Source organism: Pecten maximus, chromosome 10, assembly GCF_902652985.1.
Source record: "Pecten maximus chromosome 10, xPecMax1.1, whole genome shotgun sequence".
NCBI lineage: Eukaryota > Metazoa > Mollusca > Bivalvia > Pectinida > Pectinidae > Pecten > Pecten maximus.
The window spans coordinates 25019962-25041222 of record NC_047024.1 but is presented as its reverse complement, the minus strand read 5'-3'; the positions used below and the strand labels follow the sequence as shown (position 1 = coordinate 25041222).

Genomic DNA, 21261 nt, shown 5'->3' with positions numbered 1-21261 from the left:
TGTATAATAAACATATCTGTTCCCTCATAGATCTGCACATGCTTCAAAGTGTAACATTGGCTTAAAAAGTCGTACAAAAATACTAAAATTGTGACTCATTTGACTTTTGGTAAAAAATTTAGCTCATGTTGACCTGCTTAGTACTTAACACCTATTTTTCTTGTTGATTACCTTGTATTGTGACCTCTGTTGACCTTGACCTATCTATACATGGTTGGAGGAATGTTTCAATGGTGAAGCCGACATAAATACGGGACTGTTGGACCGCAAAGGAGCTGCTGCTCTTCTGAAAAAACTCAACGAAAACTTTCACAATCAACATGTCAATCAAAAGTTGAAAGTAAGTACTAAAAAAAATATTAAGCTTGTTAAGGCTTTCTGGGTCAACACCATGGTAAGCTATCAATTTCACAGCAGTTTATCTATACAATCACCTTCTATACTGAAAGCTATTCCAGGAATATCTACCCAGTGGGAGGATCCAGGTTTGTTGAACAGGAACTGAGAACAATTGTGATTAAATTAAAACAGTACCATATAATGAGTAGAACACCATGTATAGAATTTCTGTATTTCAAGAGTCCTCCCATGGGATACATACATCTATTGCTAGAATATAGCTTTGATAACTTTCTGAGGTTAACAATGTTTTCATAATCTTAAATACTGTAAGCATATTTATTTTTGTGCTCTGAAGTTTTAGCGCAATGCTGAATTTAAAGCACATTGATTAATTGGTGTAATCAGACTACTTGCCCTAGAAAGCAATTTACTGAGGCTGCAATTAGGGAAATCTAAATTGAGGGGAATGCTTTCAGTGCAAAAACAACTAAAATATGATTACTGCTAAAATATTGCATTTACAGTAATGTGTCATTCTTGAAAATTACTTTTTTTTTTCATTTTAGGAACTTGCATCAGCAAAAGGAAATGAAAACGTGACATGTGAGGAGTTTAAATCTCTGTACAAGAAACTGTTTACCCGGCCAGAAATCTACCTCCTCATGATTCAGTAAGTTACTCTCCAGGTAAAGGTGGACAGAGTTGTAAAGGTCAAAGGTCTAGGTGACTTGGGAAAATTTATCAAAGGTTATCATAAATCAACTGAAGATAATCCAAAAGGTCAGAAATGATGATTGCAATATCACATAAGAGGTGAGAGTTTTCAAATCAGTTGGTAAACGTTTAAGTTTTGACAAAGCTCTATTGAAGATGCTGTGACTGAAGTTCAAAGGTCAAATTTTCAAATGTATTGGTTGAAATTATATACAGTGGATCCGCGATAATCCGGACGCCGATAGTCCGGAAAACTCACAGTCCGGATGGAATAGCACGGGAACGATCTTTTTGGATTTTTTTATTTTTGAAGGGTAGTTAACTGCTAAAATCAAATTACTGTTTCCAAGATTTGATGATTTTTACATATTGATTTTGTAAATATGTTGTAGTTTTTTTTGGAAAGCCAAATGTTCTGTTACAGGTACGCTAGTAATGGTACATACCTCACCACAGACGATCTTCTGCTCTTTATGGAATCAGTACAAGGGGTAAGGTCTAGAGATGATCGCGATCAAAGACATTCCTGATCTACGGAAAATAATTAATCATACCTCATGTCATTGATCTTAAATTGATCAATAAATGTTGTCAGTTATCACCAGATTTATGTCAATATAGCTAAGTGTCTATTTTTGAAATTTGTTTAACTGGTGAACTAGTTGTAATTTTTTTAATTCTTCAGTGTTGTGCTTTTTTTACTTAGGTTACATTCATTTTTAAACACTCTGCCCTTTTTAATAAACTGTTTGTTTTAGAAAAAAATCATGGACATAGTCATAGATTGTCAAAAAGAACCGATATTAATTTTCCCCTTTAAACACAGAATGTTAATTAGCCTATAACCCTTCCCTGTTAAACAACCCTTGTTTCCCACCTTTTCAGATGTCCAGGGTGACCAAAGATATTTGTCTGTACATAATCAAGAGTTTTGAGCCGTCACCAGAGCATGTCAAACAGGGCCAGATGGGAATAGATGGTAAATATAACAAAACCTAGACCTACAGGAGTATTAGTGTCTTATATTACATGTTAATGTCTTCAAAACAACAATTTGTAATGACATTTCACATGCTACTATGGTATCAGTGTCTATATAAATGTGTCAATATATATCGTAATCATCCATCAATAGGTCCAGGCCTGGTAATAAGCCCACATATCTCAATTGTAACTCAAAATACCAACAAATGCTGTTTGTACTGCCTCTACTTTGGGACACAATTTGATGTCTTAGCCTCTAAGTACAGTACTGTTAATACATTAGTTCTGGGAAAAATCAAATTACAGTCCATTACAAAAATTTTAACACATTATCACAATAATGGATTAATTGGTGTACCCACAATATTCACTGTAGAAAAAGTAAAACAAATGTGAGAAGCAACCATACTTTAGAAAATGTTCAATCATTCCTCTGAATGATGTCATGAGTAATAAAGGGCATCTTCATAGTTTTTATTCTACTTATCTTTGTTGATAATTTTCATGTTTTCTAGGATTTACAGAGTTTCTGTGTTCCAATGAATGGTGTGACATATTTAACCCTGATGAAAAAACAGTGTGTGAGGATTTAATGAATCATCCGATCAACAACTACTACATAGCCAGTTCTCACAATACGTAAGTTACATAGCCAGTTCTCACAACAGATAAGTTACATAGCCAGCTCCCACAACACATCTCACAACACGTAAGTTATATAGCCAGTTCTCACAACATGTAAGTTACATAGCCAGTTCTCACAACCCGTCTCACAACACGTGAGTTACATAGCCAGTTCTCACAACATGTAAGTTACATAGCCAGTTCTCACAACACGTAAGTTACATAGCCAGTACTCACAACACGTTTCACAACACGTAAGTTACATAGCCAGTTCTCACAACACGTGAGTTACATAGCCAGTTCTCACAACACGTGAGTTACATAGCCAGTTCTCACAACCCGTCTCACAACACGTGAGCTACATAGCCAGTTCTCACAACATGTAAGTTACATAGACAGTTCTCACAACACGTAAGTTACATAGCCAGTTCTCACAACACGTGAGTTACATAGCCAGTTCTCACAACACGTGAGTTACATAACCAGTTCTCACAACACTTAAGTTACATATCCAGTTCTCATAATACCTTAGTTACATAGCCAGTTCTCACAACACATAAGTTACATAGCCAGCTCTCACAACACATCTCACAACAGATAAGTTACATAGCCAGTTCTCACAACACATCTCACAACAGGTAAGTTACATAGCCTGTTCTCACAACACATCTCACAACAGGCAAGTTACATAGCCAGTTCTCACAACACGTAAGTTACATAGCCAGTTCTCACAACACATAAGTTACATAGCCAGTTCTCACAACAGGTAAGTTACATTGCCAGTTCTTACAACACGTAAGTTACATAGCCAGTACTCACAACACGTTTCACAACAGGTAAGTTACATAGCCAGTTCTCACAACACGTTTCACAACAGGTAAGTTACATAGCCAGTTTTCACAAAATCTTGGACACTTCTGCCTCAATATATAACTTACTGATACATACCTGTAGTTGTTTCCTGTATATGTTAACCTGTAGTTACAGAATGTTTACCTGTATTTCATCATGTTAACATGTAATTACTTATAGTCTTTCTGTGTTTACTGTAGATACCTGTCCGGTGACCAAGTGAAGAGTCCGGCCAGTGTTGACCAATACAAACAGGTGTTGTTGGCCGGCTGTCGTTGTGTGGAATGTAAGTCTCTCACTTCTTATCAAGGTTCTGTAAATCAAAATTGGCAGGATAATACTCCACTGCAAAGGGGAAAGTTATTAAATATTTCTTTGCAACTTCAAAATGAACAATTTTGTCAGGTTGCAAAAAAAAAAGGGAAAAGATCGATGTTAAATATTCCTTTACTTACTTGTTTATTGTAAAGTGTATGTCTATTTTACAGTGGACTGCTATGATGGATATGATGATGGCCCTATCATCAAGCATGGCTCATTAAGTCTGACATCAGCCATTTTGTTTCAAGATGTCATCAAATGTGTCAAAGAATGGGCATTTCACACATCAGAGTAAGTTTTAACAAGGGCCCAATGGGCCCAAATCGCTCACCTGTAATGCAGTGATCTTTTCAAATATGGATCCTGCAGTTATTTGAAAGCATGCTACAGGACCAATATAATGTCTCTCTGCACTTTGGCTTTTCACTAAAAGTCATTTAAAGATTTAAGCATACTTGATTGACGTGACCTTGAATGTGAGTCAGGGTCATTCATTTGAAAAAACTTGGTAGCCCTTCACCCCAGCATGCTACAGACCCAATATTAACTCCATGGGACTCTTGGTTATTGAGAAGAAGTTGTTTCAAGATTTTAGCCTTTTTGACTCCTGTGACCTTGAAAATGAAGGTCAAGGTCATTCAATTGAACAAACTTGGTAGCCCTTTACCGCAGCATGCCACAGACCCAATATCAACTCCCTGGGACTCTTGGTTATTGATAAGAAGTCATTTAAAAATGTTAGCCTTTTTGACTCCAGTGACTTTGAATGAAGATCAAGGTCATTCATTTGAACAAACTTGGTAGCCCTTACCCCAGCATGCTACAGGCCAAATATTAGGTCTCTGGGACTGTTGGTTATTGAGAAGAAGTCGTTTAAAGATTTTAGCCTTTTTGACTCCTGTGACCTTGAATGAAAGTCAAGGTCATTCATTTGAACAAACTTGGTAGCCCTTTACCCCAGCATGCTACAGACCCAATATCAACTCCCTGGGACTCTTGGTTATTGAGAAAAAGTTGTTTAAAAATGTTAGCCTTTTTGACTCCAGTGACTTTGAATGAAGATCAAAGTCATTCATTTGAACAAACTTGGTAGCCCTTACCCCAGCATGCTACAGGCCAAATATTAGGTCTCTGGGACTGTTGGTTATTGAGAAGAAGTCGTTTAAAGATTTTAGCCTTTTTGACTCCTGTGACCTTGAATGAAGGTCAAGGTCATTCATTTGAACAAACTTGGTAGCCCTTTACCCCAGCATGCTACAGACCCAATATCAACTCCCTGGGACTCTTGGTTATTGAGAAAAAGTTGTTTAAAGATTTTAGCCTTTTTGGCCCCTGTGACATTGAATGAAGGTCAAGGTCAGTCATTTGAACAAACTAGGTAGCCCTTCACCCCAGCATGCTACAGGCCAAATATTAGGTCTCTGGTACTCTTGTTTATTGAGAAGAAGTCGTTTAAAGATTTTAGTCTTTTTGACTCCTGTGACCTTGAATGAAGGTCAAGGTCATTCATTTGAACAAATTTGGGAGCCCTTCACCCTAGTATGCTGCAGGCCAAATATTAGGTCTCTGGAACTGTTGGTTATTGAGAAGAAGTCGTTTAAAGATTTTAGCCTTTTGGACTCCTGTGACCTTGAATGAAGGTCAAGGTCATTCATTTGAACAAACTTGGTAGCCCTTTACCCCAGCATGCTACAGACCCAATATCAAGTCCCTGGGTCTTTCGGCTATTTAGAAGAAGTCGTTTAATTTTTTTTTAGCATATTTTTTTTTTTTTTGAAGGTACAAGAAATTTTAATGCCCCAGAACATTTAAAAATTTGGACTGCTGCCAGGGTTGAGGCCCTGGATTCAGTATCCTGACAAATATATCCTCATACAAGAGGGCTCTCATTCATCACCTTACATTCATTTACACATTTCATTCCTTTATTTTCTTTCAATGTATTACACACATTCATACACTGGATTCATTACTTCCTAAATAATTTCTCTCACCATATATACATATTTAATTATTACGTCACTCACTTGATTGCATCTCGCACATTGATTTCGCATATACATACATACATACATACATACATACATACATACACATACATACATACATACACTGTACATACACCGTATGATATTTGGATACTTCAATCATGATCACCAGCTGTGAGTCAGTCTTGTTATGGTCTAGCGTGGAAATCCACACTTACCACTACTGACCCACAACCTGTAATCACACTTGATTGACCCATATCACACATACATAATTACATACATACCACACATGTACATACATGCATACATATATACATACACTTCATGATAGTTGGATAGGTCAATCATGATCACCAGCTGTGAGCCAGTCGTGTTATGGTCTAGCGTGGAAATCCACACTTACCATTACTGACTCACAACCTGTAATCGCACTTGATTGACCCATATCACACATACATACACAATACATGCACACATACATACATCATACAAATCAGGTCATTCATTTGAACAAACTTGGTAGCCCTTCACCCCAGCATGCTACAGACCCAATATCAACTCCCTGGGACTCTTGGTTATTGAAAAGAAGTCTTTTAAAGATTTTAGCCTTTTTGACCCCTGTGACCTTGAATGAAGGTCAACGTTATTCATTTGAACAAACTTGGTAGCCCTTCACCCCAGCATGCTACAGGCCCAATATTAGGTCTCTGGGCCTTTTGGTTATTGAGAAGAAGTTGCTTGAATGGAAAAGTTGACACCGAACGGATGGCCGGACGACGGACGCCGCGCCACGGCATAAGCTCACTTGCCCTTCGGGCAGGTGAGCTAAAAACTAAAACAAAATTTGAAGCATGGAAAAAGTTGTCTAAAATCAAACTCGAAAAATGGATAATTATGAATACTTTCTTATTATTTATAAATATCTGATTAGCCAACACACAATGAAAAATATCTCCATTATTGTTTTTCTCCAGATACCCAGTTGTGCTGTCTTTAGAGAATCACTGTAGTCCCAAGTTCCAGAAACAAATGGCCGAGTTCTTACTTCAAATTCTGGGTGATAATCTCTATCATGAGGAGGCAGACACACAACGAACAGTATTGCCCTCACCTAATGAGCTCAAAAGGAAAGTTCTTATCAAGGTGAGTTGTTCTAAATCCCACAGTTATCTCCCCTTCTGGACCCAGGTTTCATCAATATTCCAGGGAAGCTTATTAACTTAACAATTTTCTTGTAAGAAATTATTTACAAAAAGCTCCTGAACTAGATTTTCTATGGAAAGTTTTAAGTTAAGAAATGAAGATGAAACCTGTGTCAGGATGTTTATAAATGTCACCCTTTTTGAAAGATTGTCATTCCTATCTGATGACTAACACCACCTTTATCACCTCTGCGTAAAGGAATGACAGACTTGCCTGTTTGATTGTCTCCCCTGCTTATTGAATTGTCTCCCCTATCTGTTTGATTGTCTCCCATGCTTATTGGATTATCTTCTTTATCTGTTGGATAATATTCCTAGTATGTTGGATAATCTCCCCTTGTCTGTTTGTCTCCTCTGCTTATTGGATTGTCTCACTTGCTTATTGACCTATCTCCCTTGACTGTTGTATAATCGCTTTGTCTTTTGGATAATCTCCTTGTCTATTGTGTATTCTTCCTTGTCTGTTGGATTATCTCCCTTGACTGATCGTCTTTTTGTCTGTTGATTATCTCCCTTGTCTTTTGGATTATCTTCCTTGTCTGTTGCACTGACAGTCCTGCTTGTATGATTATCTCTGCTACATCTGACCTTACTTTTAGTTTTTTTCTGCACAGATGGATCACGTGATCGCTAAATTTAGCAAAATCTCGCGAGAAAAACACTGAATTGTAAATAAAAATGGCGTCGGCAAAAATACCGGAGGGAATTACAAAATACGGGAATTTTGGCTCTCCTGCCGGGAGGAAATAAATGACTTGAAAATAAGGGAGATTTTGTCTCACGCCGGGAGGTATGGCAATTTATTTGTATGCCTATGCCAGAAGGATTGTCTCTCTTACTTATTGAATTGTCACCCTTGCCCATTAAATTGTATCCTTTACACAAGATACCTCTGATATTATCACTACTGTTTGATTTAAAACTGGTATGAATATATAAAATAAAAGCTAGACATCTTCCTTATATAAAATATTTTAAATTAAATATTTATTATCTTTAGAATAAAAAGCTGCCCAAGACTGCCAACAAGGATGTTGATGTGGTATCAGATGAGGAGGAGGAAGAAACAGAAGGAGAAGAAAAGAAGAAGAAAAAGGTTTTTGTCCGTAATAAATACTAAATGTAATGTTTTAGTCTGCTGTCAAAGAGTCTTAAGTATTTTACTTAAAAATGTATTAGAACTGCCTATTACACTAAAACAATGGAGTAGTCAGGTGACACAGTGGTAACACACTTGCCTTTCACCTTTAGACACCAGTGTACTACAGTTTCCTCCCACAGTAAGACCCTTGCATGCATCCAACCAGGCCATGAAGAGGGATAAATATAAGTTTGTATAAATTGTTATAGTAAAATAAATAAATAAGTTTACATTTAAAAACAAATATTAATTTAGTATGTTTATAAAAATTGGGGTGAGGGGGGCATTTCACTGTTCCCTGGTTTCCCCGATCGGACACGCAAAAATGACCTAGCTGCCTGACCATTTTATCTGTGTAACTCAGTTTCCTCCCACAGTGAGACCCCTCTAGCACTTCCATCTGGGCCAACAAATATGATATTATATGTTGATATGATTTGATTCATAATTGTTGTAAAATAAATAAAGTTTATTGTTTACAAAAAAAATTAATAAATTTTCTAAAATCCTTCCATTACAGGATGACAGCAGTCATACGCTCAAGTTAGCGAAGGAGTTATCTGATCTTGTTGTCTACTTCGCATCCAGAGGCTTTAAAGACTTTGAAGTCTCCATACAGCAGCGTAAGTGCCTATAGAATAAATAATTGATTTCTTTGTATCTGTAAAAATCAGTTTTGATGATAATTTTAAAGAAACAGAGCTTAATTACATTTAATTAGATTATAAAATTATTAAAACCTATAAATATGTGTTTTAGTTGTATTCAAAAAATCTATTGGTCTATTGAAATATTTTGTATACCCATGAAAATTTGATCTCTGTACATGTATTGTTAGTTTTAATGACAATTGATACTGTTGGATTAAGCTAACAATGCATGATACAGCTGGGTCCTTAATAAGAGTAAGCTCTACTTATCAACATGAGTAAATATCTACTAAAATGTATTTTTCAACATCTTAAAGTGTAATCAAGTATAAAACCCTGGTCAATAAGGCTATGGATGATTTACAGAAAAGTACTACGAAATGTGTTCCTTCGGAGAGAGCAAAGCCACCATGTTGTGTCGTGAACGTCCTGAGGAGTTCATCAACTATAACAAAAGATTCATCTCCAGAATTTACCCAAAAGCAAACAGAATCAACTCATCTAATTTTTTACCTTGCGAGTTTTGGAACTGTGGATGTCAGATGGGTGAGATTTTTCGTTGTAATGAAAATAATAATTCAGCTTCCAGGGCTCACTTGTACAAAACTAGCTATCCAGGGCTGACCTGCCATTGGTTTAAACCATGTGTAATTTACATCATACATATGTATATTCATCATAGATTTTAGTTTATAGAATTATTTTTTGATCATAAACATGGAAAGAATAAGACTTTTGAGCCAGATATCGGTAATGCCATCGTTGGATACCCACAATTAATTGCACTATATTACGCTACTTATCACCAGGTATCCGATGATGCAGTAACGCTCTGTACTAAAGTTTTAATCCTGCAGAGGGCTCACAAATATAAAATGTCTGACTTCAGTGTCCTGGGGTGGGCTTATTACAGGACAATTACCCTGGCAAATTACAAGATTGTTAGTTATTTTATTGAACAGCATTTAATATGGTTTGGCTTAATATTGGAATAGACTTATTTCTGGATTAATATGGTATGAGTGTAATGTACGGATGTTGTTTTGCTAGTGGCCCTGAACTACCAGACCCCTGGACTTCCTACAGAGTTAAACACAGCTTTTTTCATGAAGAACGGTCAGTGTGGGTACGTTCTCCAGCCACAGGTCATCCGCGACATCTACTCGTACTTCACCCCAAAACCTAGCCAATCCAACACCATCTCTCATATAGAGGATGAACTGACCAGTCAACAAATGGACCTTCACATCAAGGTATGTCCAGTCTGATATAGGGGTTATATGGTAAGTTGTCAGAGGTCAGAGGTCAAACCATTGGGATCCATTGTAAGGTATGAAGGGCCATGGGTGAGCTTTGATGTGCTGTGGTACAATGTACAGTGTCTTAAACTTCCTTCTTGTTTTCTATCCATCAATCTTTCTTTTCATTAAAAAGTCTACTTTTTAAGAATGGCTGAAGAGATTTTGACTAAAATTTAACAGGCTTTGAGAATTGTTAGGGTCTAGTTTTAGAAGGTAAATCTTGACAATCATACTCCTAAAGTACTGGTAAAGGAATTTTAACTTGATTTGGGGCATCATGTTGTGGCATGGTAAAATATTTCTGGTGTGGAAAAAGTATATGTTTGGAATGGTTAGTGTTCGGCAGTGCTGTTAAGTCATCATATTAGACTTGGGATATTTGTGAAACATTTCCCTTTCCTTACAGGTCGTGAGTGGACAGAATTTCTCCAACTGTAAAGTGAGGATGGAAGGTACCAAGATCTATGTCTCCGTTAGAATTATTGGGATCCCAGCTGATGAGGCCATGTACCAGACTAAGCCCACCCAGGGTGAAGGTTAGCATTTCATACAAATTTCTCATGTCTAACTCCCAGGCTAAACCTACCCAGGGTGAAGGTTAGCATTTTATACAAATTTCTCATGTCTAACTCCCAGACTAAACCCCACCAGGGTGAAGGTTAGCATTTTATACAAATTTCTCATGTCTAACTCTTTATTATAATATCTTCTGGGCATAAATGTCATATGGAATAGTTTATGGAAAAATTTGAATACTGTACTCATAAACAAAGGCTTAAATGTTAATATTAGTGAAAAAGTGGACATCTTTATACTAATTGTTATATGTATTCAGTAATTAGCTATTTCAAATTGTATTGTAAGATATAGTGTGTTTTTATTTAAGTTTAAAAATATTCAATAACAGTTTTCACAATTGTATAGTATGTATGTCCAAAACAAGGGCAAATTTCAGGTTATACTTTTAAGTGTGATTATTTTAAAATAACACTGGAAGTTATTAGATTATGAAATAAATATATAAGATTTTATAAGAGTTTCCATTTTATGTTAGAGTCATGAAACAAATCAGATTTTTTTGTTCATTTTCCAGTGACTCTTTAATGTTGAAAAAAGATTAGATTAGTTTTATGAATTATATATGATATGGAAGATCATGTATAATTCTGTTTATACCAAAACTTTTTTACAAACACTTTCAAAAAACATTTACTCAGGCTGATAATAAATTGAAAATGCCCACATCATCACGCCCTGCTTCTTTCTCTGGGGACATCACAATGTACATGTATATGACATGTATATGACATCATGCACAATTAGACAATTGGGACCTACAGCCAACCACAGCTCCACGAGGTGTAACTATTAACGATTGGAAAGGGACAATCCATCATTCTGTCGTTCCATCCATCCATAAACATCACGATTTCTGGACAATAATGCAAGTTAAAGTGGATGAATCACAGATTCATCATTTTCTTATCAGAAATGTTTGCTTCTTTTGGAGTCAAAAGGTCAAATGTCAAGGTCACTGTTACTTTAAATAGAAATTGAAAACATTTTTTTGTGCAATGACTGACGTTCGCTTGGACTTAATTAACTCAAACCTCACACGGTGATTCCCTACAGCTTGTTTGAGATTGCTATTTGAAAATTCATTTTCTCTCATCAACATGAGTGCTTGCTCATGATAGATTTTTTTCAAAATCAGAAGCTAAGGTCAGAGGTCAATTTTATCATTACTGAAACTAACAAAACAGCCTCTGGACAGTGAACTGGTAAAGGGCAAAAGTGATGTTCAGCAATACCTTGTCACACATATATTTACAGTGTCTAACAAAATTTATGTTATGGGCAATCTTGAACTCAAATAGGATTGTTATACAGGTATTTATTTTTGTAGTTTCGTCATTCGCAACAATGTTTGAGGAGGAAACATTTGAACTCCAGATAAAGATGCCGGAGCTGGCACTAGTACGATTTGAAGCACGAGCCAAGACCCTTATAGGAGAGGACAGACTGCTGGGGCAATACACAATACCATTTACCTGTATCAGGACAGGTGAGGGGATATCATTTATTATACCATTTACCTGTATCAGGACAGGTGAGGGGATATCATTTATTATACCATTTACCTGTATCAGGACAGGTGAGGGGATATCATTTATTATACCATTTACCTGTATAAGGACAGGTGAGAGGATATCATTTATTATACCATTTACCTGTATCAGGACAGGTGAGGGGATATCATTTATTATACCATTTACCTGTATCAGGACAGGTGAGAGGATATCATTTATTACTATATGCCTGTTAAACTTTGATGGACATATTATGGTACCTATATATATTATAGTATATGTACCACCTCTGTCTGAGCCTCAAGAACTGGTCAACATTTTGGTGCAAGTTTCTTAAGTGATCTACAGTTAAATCAGATAATATGTTGTTATCCCAATTTATGGCATTGATGTTCTGATAGGAATACTTTCTATTTTTTCAAATTTTTGACATGTTCCAGGGACTTTTCGGTTCATGTTTTGTGCTAAGTTTATTTTTTGAGCAATTTTTTTCAGTTTATGTTTTGTGCTAAGTTTATTTTTTTGAGCAATTTTTTTTGGTTTATGTTTTGTGCCAAGTTTATTCAGTGGTCATTAACATTTTCGCGTAACAAACATGTAAGAATAAGACAATATTATCAGATCTATTAACAGCATCTTTTGTCTACAGGATACCGTCATGTGAGTTTGCTGGGGGAGAACAGCCAGCCTATAGAAAAGTGCTCATTGTTTGTCCATGTAGCTCTAACGAACAAAAACAATAACCAGGTAAGTTGGACAGACATGACAATAACAGCCAGGTAAGAGATAGTTTATAACTTTAGTTTTTTCTCTAAGAAGTAGATTTTCAATGTCGAATACAGAACACAGTGTATCAGTATTAATTTTCTAATTTCTCTGCAAACGAGAATAACAACAGCATGTACAATTTACTTATGAGTACAAGTCTCTATAGGTTGAGTACTGTGTTAACGTACTTATCCTCAAAATGAAGAAGAGACCAGGGTCTTATTTGCAGATAAATACAGTATCATACAACATTCTCGTGTGTATAACCACACATTCTGTAAAAACTATATAGTAGGTAACAATTGTTTCTCTTTACTTCAGATCTCTGCTAATCATCGTAAGTTTGTACCTGGGAATAGAGCCCTCAGGAATTACCCTAGTATGAAATCCATAGGAGTGAAGACAGTAGACGAAACATTCAAAGTGAGTTTTACTCCTCAATGACACGAGGCCACCATTGTAGTGGTGTATATATCAATGACACGAGGCCACCATTGTAGTGGTCTATATATCAATGACACGAGGCCACCATTGTAGTGGTCTATATATCAATGACACGAGGCCACCATTGCAGTGGTGTATATATCAATGACACGAGGCCACCATTGTAGTGGTGTATATATCAATGACACGAGGCCACCATTGTAGTGGTGTATATATATCAATGACACGAGGCCACCATTGTAGTGGTGTATATATATCAATGACACGAGGCCATCATTGTAGTGGTGTATATATCAATGACACGAGGCCACCATTGTAGTGGTGTATATATATCAATGACACGAGGCCACCATTGTAGTGGTGTATATATATCAATGACACGAGGCCACCATTGTAGTGGTGTATATATATCAATGACACGAGGCCACCATTGTAGTGGTGTATATATATCAATGACACGAGGCCATCATTGTAGTGGTGTATATATTAATGACACGAGGCCACCATTGTAGTGGTGTATATATATCAATGACACGAGGCCACCATTGTAGTGGTGTATATATATCAATGACACGAGGCCACCATTGTAGTGGTGTATATATATCAATGACACGAGGCCACCATTGTAGTGGTGTATATATATCAATGACACGAGGCCATCATTGTAGTGGTGTATATATTAATGACACGAGGCCACCATTGTAGTGGTGTATATATATCAATGACACGAGGCCACCATTGTAGTGGTATATATATCAATGACACGAGGCCACCATTGTAGTGGTGTATATATATCAATGACACGAGGCCATCATTGTAGTGGTGTATATATTAATGACACGAGGCCACCATTGTAGTGGTGTATATATATCAATGACACGAGGCCACCATTGTAGTGGTGTATATATATCAATGACACGAGGCCATCATTGTAGTGGTGTATATATTAATGACACGAGGCCACCATTGTAGTGGTATATATATCAATGACACGAGGCCACCATTGTAATGGTGTATATATATCAATGACACGAGGCCATCATTGTAGTGGTGTATATATTAATGACACGAGGCGACCATTGTAGTGGTGTATATATATCAATGACACGAGGCCACCATTGTAGTGGTGTATATATCAATGACACGAGGCCACCATTGTAGTGGTGTATATATTAATGACACGAGGCCACCATTGTAGTGGTGTATATATATCAATGACACGAGGCCACCATTGTAGTGGTGTATATATATCAATGACACCAGGCCACCATTGTAGTGGTGTATATATCAATGACACGAGGCCACCATTGTAGTGGTGTATATATCAATGACACGAGGCCACCATTGTAGTGGTGTATATATCAATGACACGAGGCCACCATTGTAGTGGTATATATATCAATGACACGAGGCCACCATTGTACGTAGTGGTATATATATCAATGACACCAGGCCACCATTGTAGTGGTATATATATCAATGACACGAGGCCACCATTGTAGTGGTATATATCAATGGTGTCAGATTTAATGTATATTACACAATAGTTTAGTTACCTTGTATTCTATGTATATGCCTGATAAGGTTTTAATGGATATTGAAGCTAAAGGTTTAAAGTTCACACATTACAAGTACCCTAGGGAGGTGGGCAGTTAAGTCTTTGTGATAAGATGATTGTAAATTCATAACTGCATGGCTCACACACTTAACCTAGATTATATTTATATCTGAGTCACACACTCGACCTAGATTATGTTTGTATCTGGGTCACACACTCGACCTAGATTATATTCATATCTGGGTCAAACACTCGACCTAGATTAAATTAATATCTGGGTCAAACACTCCACCTAGATTATATTGATATCTGGGTCAAACACTTGACCTAGATTATTTTTATAACTGAGTAAAACACTCAAACTATATTCTATTTATTACTGGGTCACACCCATGACCTAGATTATATACATGTATATATATATATTGTTTGTGATAGATATCAATTCAGCCTCTGAGGGATGCTATGGATATGAGGGAAAATGTCCAGGATGACCTCTGCGCCTTCAAGGACAAGTGTAGTTTGTCTCCAACAGCTAGCATCAAGCAGTGTATCCGTTTCCTAGCAACCAGGGTGTCTAACTCCAGCCAGCATGCTTCCATCTACTTTATTTGCACCAAGGAGCATGAGGTAAGTAGAGGTCATATGTTATTGAGTAAGTAGAGGCCAAAGAGAATAAAGTTTGTAGAGGTCAGAGAGTGTGAGGTTTGTAGAGGTCAGAGAGTGTGAGGTTTGTAGAGGTCAAAGAGTATGAGGTTAGTAGAGGTCAGAGACTGTTAGGTTAATAGAGGTCAGAGAGTGTGAGGTTAGTAGAGGTCAGAGAGTGTGAGGCTAGTAGAGGTCAGAGAGTGTGAGGTTGGTAGAAGTTGTTATGAAAATTTCACATGTACATGTACAATGTATATTTGAAAGGAGAATAAAATATGTTTCTGCATTATTATCCATTAGTAGCAGATCACTACTGTTCAAAGTTTTTGTCATGAACATCTTGTTTTGAAGTAAGCCTGTATCTAGGTCATTGATAAGAACTAATAACATTCCGTGTTTTGTGTTGTAATCTCCACTTTCTTACTTTGATCTTTTCCAGCAACTCTACCCTATCATAGAAGCTGTTGGTGATCTTCCAAATAAATTAAAAAGTGCTATGAATTTTTACAACATGGAGGTGAGTTTTTTTGTATACATGCAGTAATTAAATCTTGATCATATCATTAAAATTTAAATTATTCATTTAGATAATCAAGTTTTACCATCTTATATCAATTACCTGTTTTTGTCAAGTTAATAGAACATATGGGTCTTTGTCTGGGAGGGAATCTTTGTAATCTCAGAAAAGTCAGGTGATCCGATGCCTTTTCACCCCAATTGGGTAATGTAACCCTGGTATCTTGGTGAAAGATTCATGTGTCTGAAGAATTATATTTTGTAATGCTAAAGAAGTGGTTTTGTTTTTTTCTTTTCATCCATCTTCTTTCTTTTTCTTTGCAGTTTTTAGAAAGTTGCAAATTATTGGTGCAGAATAGTGGGAAAGTGTATGAAAGGGTACGTATCAGCCGGAAAATCAAAAATTTTGATTTCTTGCTTGTTAATTTACACCTCAATTTCTAAATCTTAGTATTTTTATCATTATAGAAGGTTAAATATCCATGTCTGGTCACACATGTGTCCATCTTTTAAAGTTCAATTTCACACCAAGGGTCAAAGGTCAATCTATTTTCCCATAAAATAAAATTTCTGAAGAATCAGTTGGCTTACACTCATGGTACAGCATTTGTTTTCCCTTTATCAATTGCTTCCTTCAAAAAACTACTCGTACAGAAAAGCTAAGTGAAAACTAAACAAAATGTGTCTGAAATATCCCTGGATGAAGGTAATTCAAGAATAAACAGATAGTGTCCGACCTAATGTGTCTGAAATATCCCTGGATGAAGGTAATTCAAGAATAAACAGATAGTGTCCGACCTTCCTCGGGTAGAGGGGCTGGGCTAAAAAGGAATAGCAGAGATAAATCAATCCTTCAAATTCTAATAAAAGAAAACCACAAACCACCAAGGGTTCAACTCTCCCTTCCCGTGGTGATTTGTGTTTCTCGAGAAGCCGAGAAATAGACTGGTCTGTTTTGTCATGGTTATGTCCTTAATTGCTCTGGATGGCATGTGAAAGGCCTCCCATATATTGCTCAGTGAGGTATCTACCAGCTACTACAAGGACCATCTGCCTCAAAATGACAATGGCTGTTCACTGGGCAATGAACCCAACAAACAAACTGATAGAAAGATTTTGTTATTTTCGGGTGTTGCCCCAACTTCCATGTTGTGTAACTGTTATAATGTTCTGTTTTACAGCTGTTGCATTGCTGTAGAGCAGGTCTCGAATGGCATGAAGAGTTGACAGATGTCTGCCAGAAGGCTGGTCTGCGAGAAAAGAAAGTAAAAAAGGTAAATATTGACATAGACAAATCACATAAGGATGCACATCATCCAGGTTAGTCCTCAGTTATATTCAAATTAAATTATAATCCTTATAATGTCCTAGATCAACTGTAACGGCTTATCAGAATGTAATCGTGGCTGCTAATACTTTACTTTGCCAGGCAATAGACAACTTCTCGTGGAATGTGAGGGTACTGAAAGGCCAGGCACAGCTTTTGTTTCAGGCGTCACAGGAGTGCGAGGAATACCTACGACAGGTATGTTGATAATATTGGTAGCTTGATACTTGCATTTATAATTCTAGACCATCGAGCCGAAGGGAAGAGTGAACTAATGCAATAACTTATCTGTCCCTCTAGCATCTACTTTTGTCTTTAAATGACCTTATCCGACTTTGAAATTGAGACAAGAGAAGCAGACCAATACAAGCCCATTTTACCTCTTCTTCGAATACATGTACCATATATTATTATCACAGAAATGAAAATTAATCTTAAATTTTGACTTTATGTCCTTGGTGCTTCTTTACTGAAGTTGTAAAACAGAATAAATTTGAAATTTGAAAATTGAATAAAGGGGAGTGGTCAATTGTGTGGTCAGTTCCAAGGTTACTAATACAATGTATCCAGTTCTGTATATATTCTAGTAAGAGAAACACATGGACACACATTCATGAAAACCATTCTCATGGTCAAACATAGAATCTGTGCTCAACACAACTTTCTTTAAACTGGCTTAAATCATGAATTTAGCAGTTGAAAAGAAAAATCTAAACATTGAAAATACAATATTTCTCTTAAAATCCTTCTGAAATTCCTTCAAATCTTTGAAAAAATATTTAATCAGACATCTGATTTATCATCAGAAGCATTTGAGCCCGAGCACAAAATGTGTATTTGAGCATCTTAAGAGTACAGTTACCTTAATACAGGTCCAAATCTTAAAGAATGCTGCCTATCTTTTGAGTAATGATGTTCTTGTTTTTATCTCAAACATTAACAACATCTTAATCTATTCAATGTTTGGTTTTCTTTATAATAAATGGCCTACAATGAATTTTGAATTTCAAACACAACATTATCATTATCTAAAAAAAAATCTTGAGGTTAAAACTGGTGGGACTAATGGACTAATTGTAAAATAAGAATTACCTTGGTATTAGCTGTGCTATATATCCCAACTGAGGGGAAACCCATTAAGAAAAGTCACTAACGCAGGTAAATGTCTGGTAGTGAACCAATCTTATTGATTTTTCAGGTTCAGGAGACGGCGACAGTGTCTGGTTTGATGAAGGAATCTCCTATAATTGAAGACATGGACAGTTCCTAGCACTGGATCATTTTAAAGATTTTAATTGAAAATATAATGGTGCAATAAAGATACTATAATAACCATACATATAGTGACAGGACTAGATGTCGAGCCCGTCTCCCTCCAACACAGGAACAGCTGTCTGACTCATGATCCTTCGAGACAGGAACAGTTGTCCGACTTGTCACCCTCCGAGACAGGAACAGCTGTCTGACTCGTCTCCCTCAGAGACAGGAACAGCTGTCTGACTCGTCTCCCTCAGAGACAGGAACAGCTGTCTGACTTGTCTCCCTCAGAGACAGGAACAGCTGTCTGACTCGTCTCCCTCAGATACAGGAACAGTTGTCTGACTCGTCTCCCTCAGAGACAGGAACAGTTGTCCGACTTGTCACCCTCCGAGACAGGAACAGCTGTCTGACTCGTCTCCCTCAGAGACAGGAACAGCTGTCTGACTCATCTCCCTCAGAGACAGGAACAGCTGTCTGACTCGTCACCCTCCAAGACAGGAACAGCTGTCCGACTCGTCTCCCTCAGAGACAGGAACAGTTGTCCGACTTGTCACCCTCTGAGACAGGAACAGCTGTCTGACTCGTCTCCCTCAGAGACAGAAACAGCTGTCTGACTCGTCACCCTCCAAGACAGGAACAGCTGTCTGACTCATCTCCCTCAGAGACAGGAACAGTTGTCCGACTTGTCACCCTCCGAGACAGGAACAGCTATCTGACTCGTCTCCCTCAGAGACAGGAACAGTTGTCCGACTCATCTCCCTCAGATACAGGAACAGCTGTCTGACTCGTCACCCTCAGAGACAGGAACAGTTGTCCGACTTGTCACCCTCCGAGACAGGAACAGCTGTCTGACTCGTCTCCCTCAGAGACAGGAACAGTTGTCCGACTCATCACCCTCCGAGACAGGAACAGTTGTCTGACTCGTCACCCTCAGAGACAGGAACAGTTGTCCGACTTGTCACCCTCAGAGACAGGAACAGTTGTCCGACTCGTCTCCCTCAGAGACAGGAACAGTTGTCCGACTTGTCACCCTCAGAGACAGGAACAGTTGTCCGACTTGTCACCCTCCGAGACAGGAACAGCTGTCTGACTCGTCACCCTCCGAGACAGGAACAGCTGTCTGACTCATCGCCCTCTGAAACAGGAACAGCTGTCTTACTCGTCACCCTCCGAGACAGGAACAGCTGTCTGACTCGTCACCCTCCGAGACAGGAACAGCTGTCTACTCATCTCCCTCCGAGACTGGAACAGCTGTCTGACCCTTCACCCTCCGAGACAGGAACAGTTGTCGGACTCATCACCCTCCGAGACAGGAACAGCTGTCTGACTTGTCACCCTCCGAGACAGGAACAGCTGTCTGACTTGTCACCCTCCGAGACAGGAACAGCTGTCTACTCATCTCCCTCCGAGACTGGAACAGCTGTCTGACCCATCACCCTCCGAGACAGGCACAGTTGTCCGACTTGTCACCCTCCGAGACAGGAACAGCTGTCTGACTCGTCTCCCTCCGAGACAGGAACAGCTGTCTGACTCTTCCTCTGAGACAGGAATAATAGACTTGTCATTCTAACAGGAATAGATTTTCTAATTATCATCTCTAATCTGATATGGAGGATACTGGTCGTCACTTTTAAAATTTTTAATTAACGTTTGTAAGTTTTAATTTGTTAATTTTTCTGCTTAAACCTGAAGTGTTGTTACAAATACTTCATCATAGCAGTTTTCCTCCAAACTCTTTCAGTCTAATCCGTCTAACATCAACTGGGGTGTTTCTATATCTTATAACTTCTTGCCAAGCAACATGTAACTTAAGGAAGAGGGAACCAAATCAGTTCACTTAGATGAAAAATTAAATTAAGTGCCTTCATTTTGGAAATAATGTTCAGGTTGTAAAAAGATACTGTAATGACATGCATTTCTGAGAATTGTTGCAGCATCAATGTTTGCAACAAAAATCCTATTCTGTATAACCTAAAATATTGATACTTCACATAATACTGGTCATATGCCAAAACCTTAATTTTACCTCAAATGAGATATCTATTGCAATACTCATTGAAGCTGTGATTTTATTAAGCTGATATTATCAAATAATTGGTCAATTAAAATTGATTATGCAATACTTCACACTTGTTTAATTGTGATTTTCTCTTCAAACACCTGAGATTGAAATAACTTTTCAAGAACAGAAAATTTGGTGAATAATGTACATGTTCATTTTATCTTAAATATCATCTGCAAAAAGGCAACTCCTACATATAGTATCTATCCTATTCGACAGAATATACCAATACTTTTTCACTTTAACCTCATAAAAAATATCAATATTCTGTCATACTTGTGAAATATGTTATATTCCACAGGAAACCATTCAATTTCTTCTATATACCATACCTTACAGTGTAGGGAAATAATAACGAGAACATTCTGTAAGTGACAGTCTCCCATCGAATGAGAAATTGTGTGCGGAATGGATAAAATGTTTTATTTTATGTAGGTCAAATGTCAAAATAAAGAACACGGAGACC

At 37.4% G+C, this 21261-nt stretch overlaps 1 protein-coding gene across 2 annotated transcripts in view; it reads left to right on the top strand.

Annotated features, from left to right (window-relative positions):
* Nucleotides 1-20860, top strand: part of LOC117335801 (inactive phospholipase C-like protein 1) — a 33332-nt gene extending 12472 nt beyond the window's left edge. The window contains exons 7-28 of one of the 2 annotated variants that reach the window (XM_033895993.1): nt 211-340; nt 909-1012; nt 1481-1547; nt 1942-2035; nt 2556-2679; nt 3717-3802; nt 4005-4128; nt 6803-6971; nt 8031-8126; nt 8692-8794; nt 9188-9367; nt 9872-10074; nt 10529-10658; nt 12029-12187; nt 12862-12959; nt 13302-13403; nt 15421-15612; nt 16070-16147; nt 16471-16524; nt 17328-17420; nt 17576-17671; nt 18672-20860. In XM_033895993.1, the coding sequence (XP_033751884.1) occupies nt 211-340; nt 909-1012; nt 1481-1547; nt 1942-2035; nt 2556-2679; nt 3717-3802; nt 4005-4128; nt 6803-6971; nt 8031-8126; nt 8692-8794; nt 9188-9367; nt 9872-10074; nt 10529-10658; nt 12029-12187; nt 12862-12959; nt 13302-13403; nt 15421-15612; nt 16070-16147; nt 16471-16524; nt 17328-17420; nt 17576-17671; nt 18672-18743 (2554 nt within the window). In that variant the 3' untranslated portion in view covers nt 18744-20860. The remainder of the gene's footprint in view (nt 1-210; nt 341-908; nt 1013-1480; nt 1548-1941; nt 2036-2555; nt 2680-3716; nt 3803-4004; nt 4129-6802; nt 6972-8030; nt 8127-8691; nt 8795-9187; nt 9368-9871; nt 10075-10528; nt 10659-12028; nt 12188-12861; nt 12960-13301; nt 13404-15420; nt 15613-16069; nt 16148-16470; nt 16525-17327; nt 17421-17575; nt 17672-18671) is intronic. The other variant, XM_033895994.1, reaches the window with a different exon arrangement.
* The last annotated feature ends 401 nt before the right edge of the window (nt 20861-21261 follow it).